At 40.0% G+C, this 14,183-nt stretch overlaps 1 protein-coding gene across 1 annotated transcript in view; it reads left to right on the top strand.

Moving 5' to 3' along the window:
* SMOC2 (SPARC related modular calcium binding 2) overlaps positions 1-14,183 on the top strand; it is a 303,541-nt gene that overhangs the window by 250,693 nt on the left and 38,665 nt on the right. The window contains exon 10 of the mRNA XM_075203490.1: positions 12,850-12,952. Within this exon, the coding sequence (XP_075059591.1) occupies positions 12,850-12,952 (103 nt within the window). The remainder of the gene's footprint in view (positions 1-12,849; positions 12,953-14,183) is intronic.

Genomic DNA, 14,183 nt, shown 5'->3' with positions numbered 1-14,183 from the left:
GCTCAGAGTCATCTGGAAGAAAGTCCACTCTGCTTTGCTTCAGACCTCTTTCAGATCCAAGTCCTTGTCAGATTGTTATCATAGAGCTTGCTTCTTTAAAGTCGGTGATAAAATTTGGCGCTATACCCAGAACATCAAGCTCAAGCAGCCTTGTAGGAAACTAAGACCTAGGTTCATTGGACCATTTACTATTATCATACAGATCAGTCCCTTGGCTTTCACACTTAATTTGCCTCCAACTTTAAAAATTCCAAACATATGTGATTGTTCTCTATTTTCACCTGTGGTCTCTTCTAATAAGTTTAAGTTTCACAGACCACACAGACCGCTGCCAGTCAATGTAGATGGAGGCCATGAGTTCATTGTGGAGAAGATTTTGGATTCCAGGAAAGTTCAGGTGCACTGGAAAGGCTACGGCCCAGAAGAATGATCTTGGATTTCGCAGATTCATCCATGCTGACAAGCTTCCCAAGGAGCTCTCTAGAACATTTTATGGGAAACCTGAATGTCGGGGTGCCTCGACCGCTCCACAAGGACAACGGTCGGGAAGCTCTCTGTTAGTAGCGCTGCATCCCGACATGATCTGTAGCCAGGCACATGCAAGTAATAATTTTTATTATGTTCTGTGGCGCTGATTGTAGAGTGCAGGGATGTGATCTGCTCCGGGTAGAGTCCTGCCATTATTAAGGTTGGTTGTGCATTTTTTAAACATATTTCAGGGTATGCCTATGAACTACGTCAGCCCCAAATTGTAATTAATTAGCAGCCTTCTGAGGCTGATTTATCTTTCCTGATTAGCCCATCATAGTATTTAAGGCAGGGAGGGCTTAGCTTCGCTGCTGGTTATAGCATTCAGTTTCCTGGCTGCTGACCTGCCCTTGTACTCTGTTCCTGTATTCTGTATAGATCCATCTGTGTATGACCTCTGGCTTGTTTCTTGGACCGTCATTTATTGTTGGCGACCCTGACATCTGCCGGTGACTCGGTCTTTCTGCCGGCCCTGACTTTTTGCCTGGACCTCACCTCGCTGCCTGCTTTTGCCCTGTGACCTCACTCTGTTTTTGATAACAATTATCTCCTGGCATCATCCCCCCTATCTATAAGCTTGTACTAAGCTAAATTTAAGACTTGGGGGCATCTGAGTACCTGTACAAGCTTATGACAAAAGCTGTTAGCCCTGACAGCCGTGACAAGATGAACAAGGTGACGACAAATCTGCAGGAGGAATATTGAATACCCGGATTTCCTTCATCCCCACTCTGCTACTTATCATCTGTAATCTGGTAGGAAGCTGACCTCATCCCAGTTGGGGACAATGTTTTACATGCTTTTATTATATTGATTGTATAATTATGCATCTTGATCTTAGTTTTTAAAATAAAAATCAAAAAAGATAATATGTCAGAGCATTTTCCTTTTCTTTGTTTTGGATATATGCTGATGCTGGAACAATGTTGAATTGATGCATGCTGGAAGCAAGAGTTCCTATGGAATTAATCCTATAGCTTCATTTTCATGTATTTAAAGTAAGTTAATTCGCAAGAGGGGTGTCTGACATCACGTGGACACATGGAAAAATTGTTGTTTATTCTATTCAACTTATTCCTATCACACTATATTGAGATTTCTTTAATTTTTTATGCTGAGAGTTTTATATATGTGTGTATATATATATATATATATGTATAAATATTGAGAGGCATTTTGATATCTGATTATTATTGGCGTGTCGGCAACATTTAAAGAGGGAGGACAGCACTCATAGGAGCACTTCAGTATGCATTAATTTAACTTCTTTTTGATATTGTTTGGCACCTATATTTCATATTAAGTGTGTTTGTTCTCCCATGCAATTAATGGTTTCTTTCTACCCTTGAAGGGAAGCCTTGTGATGATGTCACATGATATCCTACTATCTGCTTCCGCATTTAGCACACAGAGTTTGTTTTGAACACCATGTGTAGTAATTGAGACACCATGAAACTCTTTGTTTGGTTCCTGGTGACATTACTTAACCCCCAGGTCTACAGGCAGCCTATGTAGCACAGAGGTGCCTGCTGTCACAGCTCAATTGCTATATCTATATACAGATTAAGATAAAGAGTTGCACATTTTATCACATAAAAATTTAGCGTATTCCATTATGCGTTGAAAAGGTTCTACTAGTGTGTTACTTTTATTAATATGTACTTTCAAATTGTAATAAAAACTATTACTTTAAGAACAGTGGGTATAAGAGGAACCTTGGACATAAAGGAGGAATGCTTTAAATAGAAGACGTTTTCATTTTTTTTTTTTTAAAGATTTTATTTTTGCAAGGGTCAACCAAAAGTAACATTCTATACAGCACTATGTTAAAAAAACATCTAAAAATTACATATGCATTAAAACATACAGCGTCTTGTTAGAAAAGAGTATTAATAAGGATGTTGACCCAATTTTTTCAAGAAAGCAACTATTTTAAAAAGAGAAATAAGACTGAGAAGAGTAAAAGGGGTGGGGGGGGAGTGGCGGCGTGGCGGGCCGCCTAAGAGTAAGATGGAGGAAAGAGTGTGGTGGAATATGGGAGAAGATAAAGAAAGAGAAGAGATGGGAGAGATGGAACAGGGAAGGGAAGAAAGGATCCAGATGGAGTGATGCTGTCGAATCACATGACAAAAGGGGTTTGGATTTGGAAGTATGAGGTCCACGGCGCCCAAACCTTAGTGAATGACTTAGAGGTGTTACGGATTATGCATGTCATGTATTCCATCTGATAAACGTACCAAAATCCTACTGATGATCGTCTGTAAAGTTGGAGCATTGGACTGCTTCCAGTCCGTAGCAATTTGGCATAGGGCAGCAGAGATTATGTGGCGAAACATTTTCATTTGATGTTTAGTGGCCGATGGAATCCCGAGAGGGAGAAGGAAAAACCTGAGAGAAAACGGGATGTCAATCTGCAGTAGCTGTGAAGCAAAGTCCCGAAGTTCCGTCCAAAATGGGGCAAGTCTGGGACACTGCCACCAGATATGGAGGAAGGACCCCTCTGCGCCACAACCTCTCCAACATGTGCTAGATGAATCTGGGAAAATTTTTTGTAGTTTGGTTGGAACCAAATACCAGCGATAAAGAAGTTTATAAGCATTTTCTTTTAATTTAACACAAATTGAACTGGAGGCTGTGTTAGTTCTAATTTCCTCCCAGTCTTCATTGTCTAGCGTTTCCACCAAGTCTCTCTCCCAACCCCTCTCATGAGAATCTCGGTTGTTCGAATCAGGGACTTTAAGTTCCCAGTATAGTAAGGAAATGAGACATTTGGTAGAAGATCGCCGGAGCGAAAGCGCTTCGAAAAAGGTCAACGGTCTACGACCTAGAGTTAATTTGTTGGTAGAATGAAAATTTCTTACTTGTAGGTATTGGAAGAAATATGTGTTTGGAGTATTAAGTTTTGTTTTTAAATCATCAAATGAAGGAAATTAAGTGTCTTTGGTGATATCGTTGAGGTAGCGTATGTCTTTTCGTTTCCAGTGTTCAAAGGATGAAGTTATACACCCTGGTGGAAATTTGGGGTTATCAAAAAGTGGGATGACCGGGCTAGGAGTAGGAGCAAGGTTAAATTTCACATTTGCTCGATCCCAGATAGATGACGAGTGGGCTACAATCGGGTGATGAGAAACGGATCGTGGACGACTGGTGCGAGGGAGCCACAGGAGAGAGGATGCGGAAGAGATACCCAAGCTTTCTGCTTCGATCGAGAGCCAGTCCCTGGAGGAACTAGGAGAGTTCCATAACACACATTGGGCAAGTTGCGCTGCTAAATAATACTGCCTAAAATTGGGTACCCCTAAGCCACCACCCCGTGCCGACCTCTGCAGGACGAGAAGGCGGACTCTTGGGCGTTTTTTGCCCCATATAAATTGCGATGTGTAGTGCTGTAAAAATTTGAAAACATATGGGGGAATGCGTATTGGCAAGGCTTGATAAAGATATAGTAATCTAGGCAAGATGTTCATTTTAACTGAATTGATGCGTCCTATCCATGAAATAAAATGCTGGTTCCAAGCCTCAAGATCAGATTTAATCTGGGAGAGTAATTTTGGGTAATTGGCTTGAAAAAGTTGATTGTATTGCTTAGTGACGTGAATGCCTAAATATTTAATCTTTTTTTGATGCCATTTGAAGGGGAATTGAAGAGAGAGGGAAGATCTAGTTTTGCCTGTTAGAAAAAAATCAAGAATCTCTGTTTTTTGGGGATTTATTTTGTATCCTGAAATGATGCTGTACATGTTGATATCTGTAAGGAGGGGATGTAGAGAGACTGCAGGGTCCGAGAGAGTCAGGAGAACATCGTCTGCATACAATGATATTTTGTGTTCAGATTTCCCTGTTTTAATTCCTTGAATAGCCTTATTAGATCGTATCTTTGCAGCTAAGGGTTCAATTAGAAGGGCAAAGATTAAAGGTGAGAGGGGGCAACCTTGCCTTGTTCCGTTGGAGATTGACGTTTTCATTTTTATATATTCTTCCATATATTGATTTCCTGTTTCTGAATAATTACAGTCCAGCATAATCTACAACTGTTAGTGAAGGCAAAACACACCTACAATGAGCAGGTAATTATTACATTCGATCATGTGACATCAGGGGGACATTTTCTGAAGTGAGGTTTTGTAAATCTGCCATTTTTTCGTTTGTTTTTGTGGCAGTTTTACATCTGCCGTTTTGCACATTGTCATGCCAAAATTTTCCCAAAATCAGAATAAAACTTGACAGATTTTTTTAAGCAACGGTTTTAAACACTGCCTGCCAATCAACCAGAAATCCAACAGGAAAATGCCAACACAAATGAGGTGGTGGTGAGAGTAGAGATTGAGAAAACTGCAGCTCTTTGGCCTGTAAACCACTTTGCAAATATGGGTAGGGGCAGATTGGCCACCTAAGTTTTCCCGGTAAGCCGATGGGCTCAGGAGGCCGACTAGTATCTTTTTAAAGGTTTTTTTTAAAAAAAAAAACAACAAAAAACAAACTTATGTGTAGCGCCCCCACCCCCTTCCCCCCCGGACTGAGTGCCAGCGTGGTGCAGGGGGGCAGTGTGGTACTAGGTGGCTGGCCCCTCCTCCGAGACCCACCTTATTGTGGCCACGGATCCATCTGCCGATTTGTCCCTCCCTCCCTCCCCCTCCTATCTCTATGGCTGCAGTCTCAACACACAGTTCACAGGGGACGTATCACATGACAGGTGCCATCCCATGTGTGCAGTGAGAGAAATATGCAGCAGGAACAAGGTATGTGTGGGGCTGCTAAAGTGTGTGTGTGTGTGTGTGTGTATGAGGGGTCCTGCTAAAGTGTGTGTGTGAGGGGGGGCTACTAAAGTGTGTGCGTGAGTGTGTGAGGGGGCTGCTAAAGTATGTGTATGTGTGAGGGGGGCTACTAAAGTGTGTGTGTGTGGAGGGGGCAACTAAAGTGTTTGTGTGAAGGGGCTACTAAAGTGTGTTTGTGTGAGGGGGGCTTCTAAAATGTGTGTGTGTCTGTGTGTGTTTGTTAGGGGGGCTACTAAAGTGTGTGTGAGGGGGGCTACTAAAGTGTGTGTGTGTGTGTGTGTGTGTGTGTGTTAGGGGGTGCTGCTAAAGTGTGTGTGAGGGGGCTGCTAAAATGTGTGTAGGATAGGGGGCTGCTAAAGTGTGTGTAGGATAGGTGGGGGCTGCTAAAGTGTGTGTAAGACAGGAGGGGGACTGCTAATGTGTGTGTAGGATAGGGGAAGCTGCTAAAGGTTGTGTAAGATGGGGGGGCTACTAAAGTGTGTGTGGAATGGGAGGGTCTTAATATATTGTGTGATATGAGGGAAGGGAGGGCGGCTGTCTTAATAGTACATGGGTGGGAGGTAGGCTATTAATTTAATGGTGGAGTTTAGGTTGGGGCTAATTATTTAATGGGTGCTATTATTTGTGGGGTGATGGTGGGGAAATTTAATTTATTGGTGGGGCAATTTAATTTAATACTATTCAATTAATATGGGGTGAAGGGACCTTTAATTTTATGCTGGGGTGGTTTGGAGCTAATAATTGAATGTGGGTCTGAGTTTGGGAAGGATAGCTATTTATTATTTATTGATTAAATGACAGGGATGGTTGAAGTTTTTTAAATTTCAAGTACCCATTTTTTTTTCCCAAATAGGGCCTCCAGCATTCCAGAATCCAGACAAGCAGCGACTGAGCAGTGGTGGTCATTATACAACCATCCATTTATGGCTTTTTTCTAAAGTATTTAGTGTACTAACTATATTGGCAAACAGATCTGCTTCTGCAACCAAAAGTCGCAGTGGCAGGAATTGAAGGAGGTCCTTTATGGGCTCTCAGGACTAACTAAAATCTTGAAAGCTGTAGATTTTTAGGGTTCAATGAAAACCACCTATGCAAAAAATGCATTATTCAAGACATGGATGTTGGAAATCAATCCGCTGGCAGATTTGAATCAATCTGCCAGCATAATTACTGATCTGAACCGGTGGATAGAAAATATAGGGATGTGCAGAGATTTTCAAAACCAGACACAAAACCACACTTTGGAATATTCCCCCCAGAACTGGCTGATTTATTAATCAGTCTATACAGAAAAGTATAGTTATATTATAGTCTAATATTTACTTCATATTTTTACAGCCATCACTAAAATTATCTCATACTTGCTTACTTTTGGCTGGCTCCCTCCGGGAGATCACTGAAGAGGGGTGCAGGGGGAGGACGGAAGGGGGCGGGCTTGGTGAATCGTATTATTTTGGCCCAGTTGACAATTGATTTAGGGAAGACATCATTCCACATATCCCCTCAAATACATAAGTGACTTGACTAAAGCATTTATTTTTCAGCACAGTACACTAATAATTTATGTCTTAAATTATTATTACTTTGTTGTTAGAGTGCTGTACAGGGTACTTCATGCACCTTGGGTGGTATAATGCATGAATGGATCAATATGATTAATGTTGTAACAATTATTTTAGAAAATATTCAAATATTAATTTTCATTTTCGTTTATACTTAACCCTCATTTTCTGCTACATATTTTAGGTTCAATAACAGGAAAAGTCATTACAGTGCATTCATTAACACAACTGACAAAGTAGTCTAGTCTTGTTTTGTCATGATTACTTTAGCTTCATTTCCACATTCCAATTATTACAATGGAATGTCTGTCTTGCATGCCAAGATTGACAACCCATTCTTCCAGCTCGCATGTGTGGTCTTCTTAACTTGCTCTGTGTGTTTACCATGCGATCTATACATATCAGGAACTGTAGACTTTTTGTTATATAAATTGCTTGTCAAAATGATGTTATTAATGCTATAAGGTGCAATAAACAAATTAAAAAGAATATGCAATATATTAGCAGCAAGATACTTAAGTTGTTAAGTTATATAAGTAATACTTTGATAGCCTGGGGGACATGTCTAAGAATGATAACATAATTTAAAATTACAGCTGTGGAATGAAAAAAAAAACAGGCCACTGAAATGCACTTTCTGAAATAAGTGGGACATTCAGCATGCCTTACAAGATTTTTTACCATCAAAACCTTAATGATTGTGTTATTAATCCCTGTAATTATACTATATAAGGGAAACATAATAAATACTCATTGTTACATAGTCATTGTGCGTGGGCAGCACGGTGGCGTAGTGGTAAGCACTTCTGCCTTACAGCACTGGGTCATGAGTTCAATTTCCATCCATGGACTTATCTGTGAGGAGTTTGTATGTTCTCCCTGTGTTTGCGTGGGTTTGCTTTGGGTTCTCCGGTTTCCGCCCAAAACCATACTGGTAGGTTAATTGGCTGTTAACAAATTGACCTTATCTGTGTGTCTGTGTGTGTGTGTGTGTGTTAGGGACTTAAGACTGCAAGCCCTGATGGGACAGGGATTGATGTGAGTGAGTTCTCTGTACAGCGCTGCGGAATTAGTGGCGCTATATAAATAAATTATGATGATGATGATTGTACAGTTACAGGGGTGCACAGAGGATTGTCGGGTGGGGGGGGGGGTTTCTCCCCGCCGACCTCCAAAAAAAACAAACCGAGAGAGATGCACAGCAGCTCTGTTTCGCCAGCGCTGTCCTAAAGAGCAGCCACGGCGCTGTCTAAGAAGTGTCTGCGGCGGTGCTGTATACAATACAGCACCGCCGCGGACGCTTCTTTGACAGCGCCGCGGCTGCTGTATAGGACAGTGGCCACTTAGTTAGCGCAAGGGGGGTTGAGTTATGAAGGCAAAAATATTCCTAAATAGAAGAAGCATCTTGGTAGCTGTATAGTGAAGGGGATAACATGCAAATAAACTTTGTAAGGTTCCATGCATAGAGGATGCTCATTCTTTCCTTGCTACTTATAGTTTTATTCTTTTGGATAGTGAGAGATGCAGCTACACTTGGAATTCATGGCCTGATTCTTTACCATTTCGTTTTTTTCTATAAAATACATTTATTAGGATGTTGACTGTACATAAAATGCATTATTATAGTTGCCACTGATTGCAAACACATGTTCAAGCATGCATACGCAGCCGTCATCACTTGTAATCAGTACCGACCCATAGTTGGTGCAAGTGATACAACAGAAAAACACGTACCTTTGAAATGCCCAAAGCTTGAATCGGATGTTGCTGAGTGTGCTTGAGCTTGGCACATCCTTACTGTACATTTTCATACACTCCTTCCCATCCCACTTCCACCCCTGAAATCGGAGGCTGTATTATGGGTCACTTGCAAGTTGCTGTGTTCAGTGGCTTATCGTGTGGTTCCGGTATGGCGCAGAGTGATTTTATGCACAGTAGGGCACATATCAGCATTGTTGTTGCTTAATAAATTAGGCCCTGTGTGTGCATATGGGCACCTGTACATTAGACTTAAGTGGACGTTATATGACAGCTTTCTTCTCATAGGGATCAGTGGTCCTTAGTGTCATCCGCTCATCTCTCTTACATATACCGACATAAAAACTGAACTCAGCACCAATAAATAAAAACTGGTTGTGTGTATTTGCCTCAATCTATATTTTAGTTCTACTTGCACAGAAACCTATAGGTAGGTTAAGTTGACATTTTTGTTTCACTGCTACAAATTTGACTCGCTCATGAACACTCATTCCTCCTACATGTAATGTACTACTCCTCTGTTGGCCAGCAAACCCAAAATACAAATTGCATCAATATGAAATGGTCTCTTGTAACAATAACAAATATATGTAAAAATTTTGACACCAAGATATCACTTATGAAACTTGATATTAAATCTGTGCTTGATAAGTTGATCAGTACAAGTTGTCGCTGCACTTATCACTTGCATAATGTAAACTCAACAACTATCCTATTTTCCGTGGCTCAATAGTAGTTTCCTCTCTGACGATTACTGATTTATGGATAAAGCTACATATGATTAGGGACATTGTTGGGTGATTCATAGATCAAGGACTTTGCCTAAACTGTCCTGATTTTGCTCTATAGCAAAACGTGTCAATTTGTCAAGTGGTGAAAGTTTAACTTATTTTCTGTTGAGAAGTTAACACTCTCTGTGAATGGCATTAACCATTGAATTCTACTGTGAATTTAGACCCCTGCCGGAGGTGATTAAACAAAGAGGCAATCCCTGGAAAAGAGAGTCCTGCTAGTACAGCCACTTTTCTCTGGTGCTATCCCGCGAGACAAATTTCCCGAAATAGAGATGAAATTACATTTTTATTGCTGTGATAAGAACTATATTTAATGGTGGAATCTGGTGATAAATAGATCCTTTAGTGACAATTCGGGATCCGGATGGCATTTCTTTTGTAGGATTTACATGCAGCTTAAAATTGGTTACCTATGCAGCCTGCCTCATAATGGTTCCTGTAACAGTTGCTATGATATGCTCTAACTGGTACTCCCTGTTCCCCATGTGCTCCTTGCAGCCTGGACTACAGGCAGATCATGGACAGGACCAGAATCATTACTGACAGTGATCAGATTGCAGCAGCTGTTATAGTAGTCACTAGAAAGCAGCATGGAGTGGCAGACTATCACAGTGCAGGCTGATTACTGTGACAGCAGCTGCAGCTATTTGAGGAGATGGAGGAGGTAAGTTATAGGACACTGAGACACAGACTGTATTGGCACTATGGACATAGACAATGCTGTCACAGGGGGGGGCACAGACAGTTTACGCATACTTGCCAACTTTATGTAGCTGGCAACTGGGACATCTTGGGGAGGGTGTGTGTGGGGGGCTGGGGTGGTGCAAATTGTGCCATTTTGACCCCGCCCCTGCATAAAATCATAATTTTGCCATGGGGACGGGGTCAAAATGATGTGATTCCCTGCGTATCACTGCATTTTGACACCCGACGGACAGGATGTGGGAGACTTGCCTGCTCTCCTGGGAGACCGGGAGACCTACCCTGAATTTGGGAGTCTCCTGTACATTCTGGGAGAGTGGGCAAGTATGAGTTTACGTGAAAGATGGACTCAGATTGTATATTAACCTAAGGAAACACATGCAGTCTGCTTTCTTTTTCCAGCATTCAGTCTGTGCTTCCATGTGACAGGTAGTACAGGGTACAGACTAAACATTGAGGGAACAGACATAGACAGGGGCATAGCCTATATTGGCACAGGCAGCACAGACTGTATATTGATAGACTAGGGCACCTATAGTGTATCCTTCTGAGCCAGCACACAGTCTGCACCTTGTTGTCTTAGAATAGACTGTTTATTGGTACATGGAGACGCAGACTGTGCACTGGAATACTGGGGGCAAAATTTGTAATTTGCCATAAGGAACACAGATAGTATACTAGAGCACACATATTTGATACTGGAACAGAATTTACAGACTTTGTATTGGCACTGGGAGCAGGCGTACTGGCAATGAGGGCACACTGACAAAGGAGACTTTATACTAGTCCAGTGTTGGCTAACCTGTGACACTCCAGTAGGTAAATGTATGAATCTCCGGATTCTTCATCTCCGGCGTGTTCAGCCTCTTCAGCGCTTAAATTTAAAGCGGCACTGCATTGTAAAGGGAAACTGGGACTTGTAGTTTCACAACACCTGGAGTGTCACAGGTTAGCCAACACTGTAGTGTAGTGTGTATAGGGATATGCTGTAGTTTGTGTGACATAAATAAATATGGTGTGTCATCAGTTCTGGAATGGACCCGAAGACACTTATCATCCCGGATTCCCCTGCTCCTGATTTGGAGCAGAACAATGTTGGGAGGTATGGTTAGAAAGTAGAAGTGTACAGAAGGCAGGAGAGCCCTGCTTGTGAACGCTCACAATCTTGCATTCTATTATAGCTAACACTGTTTTACTACAGTATGGGGAAGCAAATTTAAGCATGCTTAACTGGTGAACAAACATTGCTTTTTATTTTGAATTAAAAATACAAAAGACCTTATGGAAGGTGTTTAGTTCTGTCCATTGCAAGATTTGCTTAATTTAACTTCATACAGTTGCCTACTTTTGTGTCTATGACAGCTTCAATAAATAATTTGTTGTTAAAAGACTATATTTGAAACTGAACCATTTCATTGCACTTTGAGAGCTTTAACATATAATTAAGTTTAAGCACAGTTTTACTCCTCAAATATTTTCTACCTTTAGAAACTATGCTCTAAATCTCCTAAGCCAATTGGCATACATGACAGGAATATAAACTAATTTTCCAAAAGTTAGGAGCCTAGTCCAAAAAATAGAAGCCAGCAATTTGACAGATATTTGCTCTACAAAGTTTACTAACATAGTATTTTGTACTCTAGTTCGTAAGTGCCAACCCAATTTAGAACAGTGAAGCAGCACAACATTTTCAACTGGACCAGAGACAGTGTTGATCAGCATATTATTTCCCAGCAATGACATGCATATTATGATATTTATTATTTCTAGTATCAACAGCTAGTATGCAATACAACCAAATTCCCTTGCAAAGTTCAAATCCATTCTCATTTGTTAATATGAAGTAATAAATAGCATTTAGGTAGTAATGAGACATACATGTCTTTTTTGAGCCTGTTGCCCATCACTGATTAGGAGCATCAGATTTTACAGACAGGTCTAAATAAATAGATTGTTATGTTTGGCAGCATGAATTGAAAGCAATCACTGAAACTTAAACACCACCGTATAAATGTGTCCCCTAATGCGGAAAGCCGTTGAGGCTGGGTGTTTAAAATTATAGGAAAAATGATGTAGCAGGGGTTTTATACGTCTTGCTACTGCAGTTCACAATGTTTCTCAAGGAAACAAATCTATACATTATTTAAAGATTAGCCATTAGATACAACCTAATACAGAGTATATCTAGCCAGCAAAAAAAGTCAGGTAGGTCATTCTGTTGCATAGATGACAATTAGGATCTAAATGTTTTTATGTGTTTTATCTGTCTGGCTATCGTGGTCTATGACTTAATAGGCAGACAGATGCAAATACAAATCTGCACACTAAAGAACCTGGTGGCCATGGAACAGGCTCTATAACGTATGTTACAGACAATTTGGTGCTCCTAAATGATTAGTAACTATGTACACTCTGTACATGTTTATGTGTATTGTGTATATTTTAGTGAAATGATGTTGCATTAGGTAAGGTTGATAACTATTCTGGAAAAAAAAGACTTTGTAGAAAATATAATTTTTATTAAGCTCACGCATTTTGCATTGTGTGTATTTCCTTATTTGTATTTGAAATAATGCACATTATTTGTACATATATGTTTATATCACAAAGCATTCATACTCTATTTAGGCAAATTTTTTTCCATGTAAAATCCACAAATTTACATTTTGATTATTAACATCTGCTTGTTGTGTTTATGTCATTTACAACTATTCTAAAAACTTATTATAGGTTGCCCTGGAGCAAAAAAGAATGAATTTCTGACAAGCGTATTGGATGCACTGACCACAGATATGGTGCACGCAGTTTCTGACTTGACATCCTCTTCCAGCAGGTAAGCAAATGAGTTAATTACAAAATTGATGTTAATACATTTTGAAATACATATATGTTAAAATAAACATTTGTAATGTTTTTTTTACTAATAGATCATTTTGCATCTATTTCAGTTAGTGAATAACATAAGATGTCCTACTTCTATGAAAGTATGGGACAGGAGCCCTGCTAGAAAAGGAAAGCATAGAGTTGGACAAGGTTGGGCAATTCTGCCGTTGATAATGAATTTTGCCATGATGCTCAGTTAGAGCACAAAGTTTGCCATTTGTCATGTTGGAACAGCAGTTAAAGAAATTACACATAGGATTTTCTTGTTTTTCTCAACTCTTAGTCACTAAAAAAAGACCTGACTTTTAGCCACGTGGACAAATAATCTCTTACTTGAAGTGTTGATCCCTTAAATAAATATTTTAACAATACCATACACAGTCATATGGTGTGTGACAGTGCAGAAGTAAACTCATAGCACCTCACTAAAATACAACAGATAAACAGGACTAAAAGATTTGGCTTGGGAAGTGTCTTAAAAGAAATTCTGACAGAATGGAAAAATAGAGGTTCAGTGCCAGAAATACTTTTTTTTTCCAGCAAGACACAGATCCTTTCTATCAAGTCTCACAAGAGTGATTTCTGTGTGTCAAGGTAGGAAACATATGGAAGCCAGCTGGATTAATATGCTAAAATGACAGCCAGTTTACAGGTGAGAGAGAGATCTACTAAACATAAAGTTGTCAAGCCAGAAAACTGAGGTCAAATTAATGACTTTATAAAGGAGTTATGTCAAGTTGCTAAAAGAAAATATTAACGTCTGAATGCTTGGCAGCTGTATAGCAAGTTTGTTTCTCAACCACTTTGTCTCGATGAGAAGTTCCCTACAGGATTAACTGATATGTTTTATATTAACAGATGCCAACAGCCATGCGGTTGTTGTAGTATGTGTAAATCCATCATGACTCCTGTTTCAACATTTTTTTATGTGTAACTTAGAATTGAGCAAATTTTTATGTAACCAGGGCATAACAGTATCAGAGGTCTTTTGGAGCAAAGGTAGACAATATAAGGTACATTTAGGAGCCAGATGGACAATTGTGAGAGCTAGATGTCACGAGAAAATGTACAACCATTGAGATCTAAATAAATACCAAAAGGTAGGTGTCAATTGAAAATATTTAGGTGTCATTGATTGCTGCCTCCTAGAAATTCGTCAACCCAGATTATATGACAAAAAT

This window comes from Mixophyes fleayi, chromosome 3 (genome assembly GCF_038048845.1).
Source record: "Mixophyes fleayi isolate aMixFle1 chromosome 3, aMixFle1.hap1, whole genome shotgun sequence".
Taxonomy (NCBI): Eukaryota; Metazoa; Chordata; class Amphibia; order Anura; family Limnodynastidae; genus Mixophyes; species Mixophyes fleayi.
This window is presented reverse-complemented; position numbering and strand designations above follow the sequence as displayed.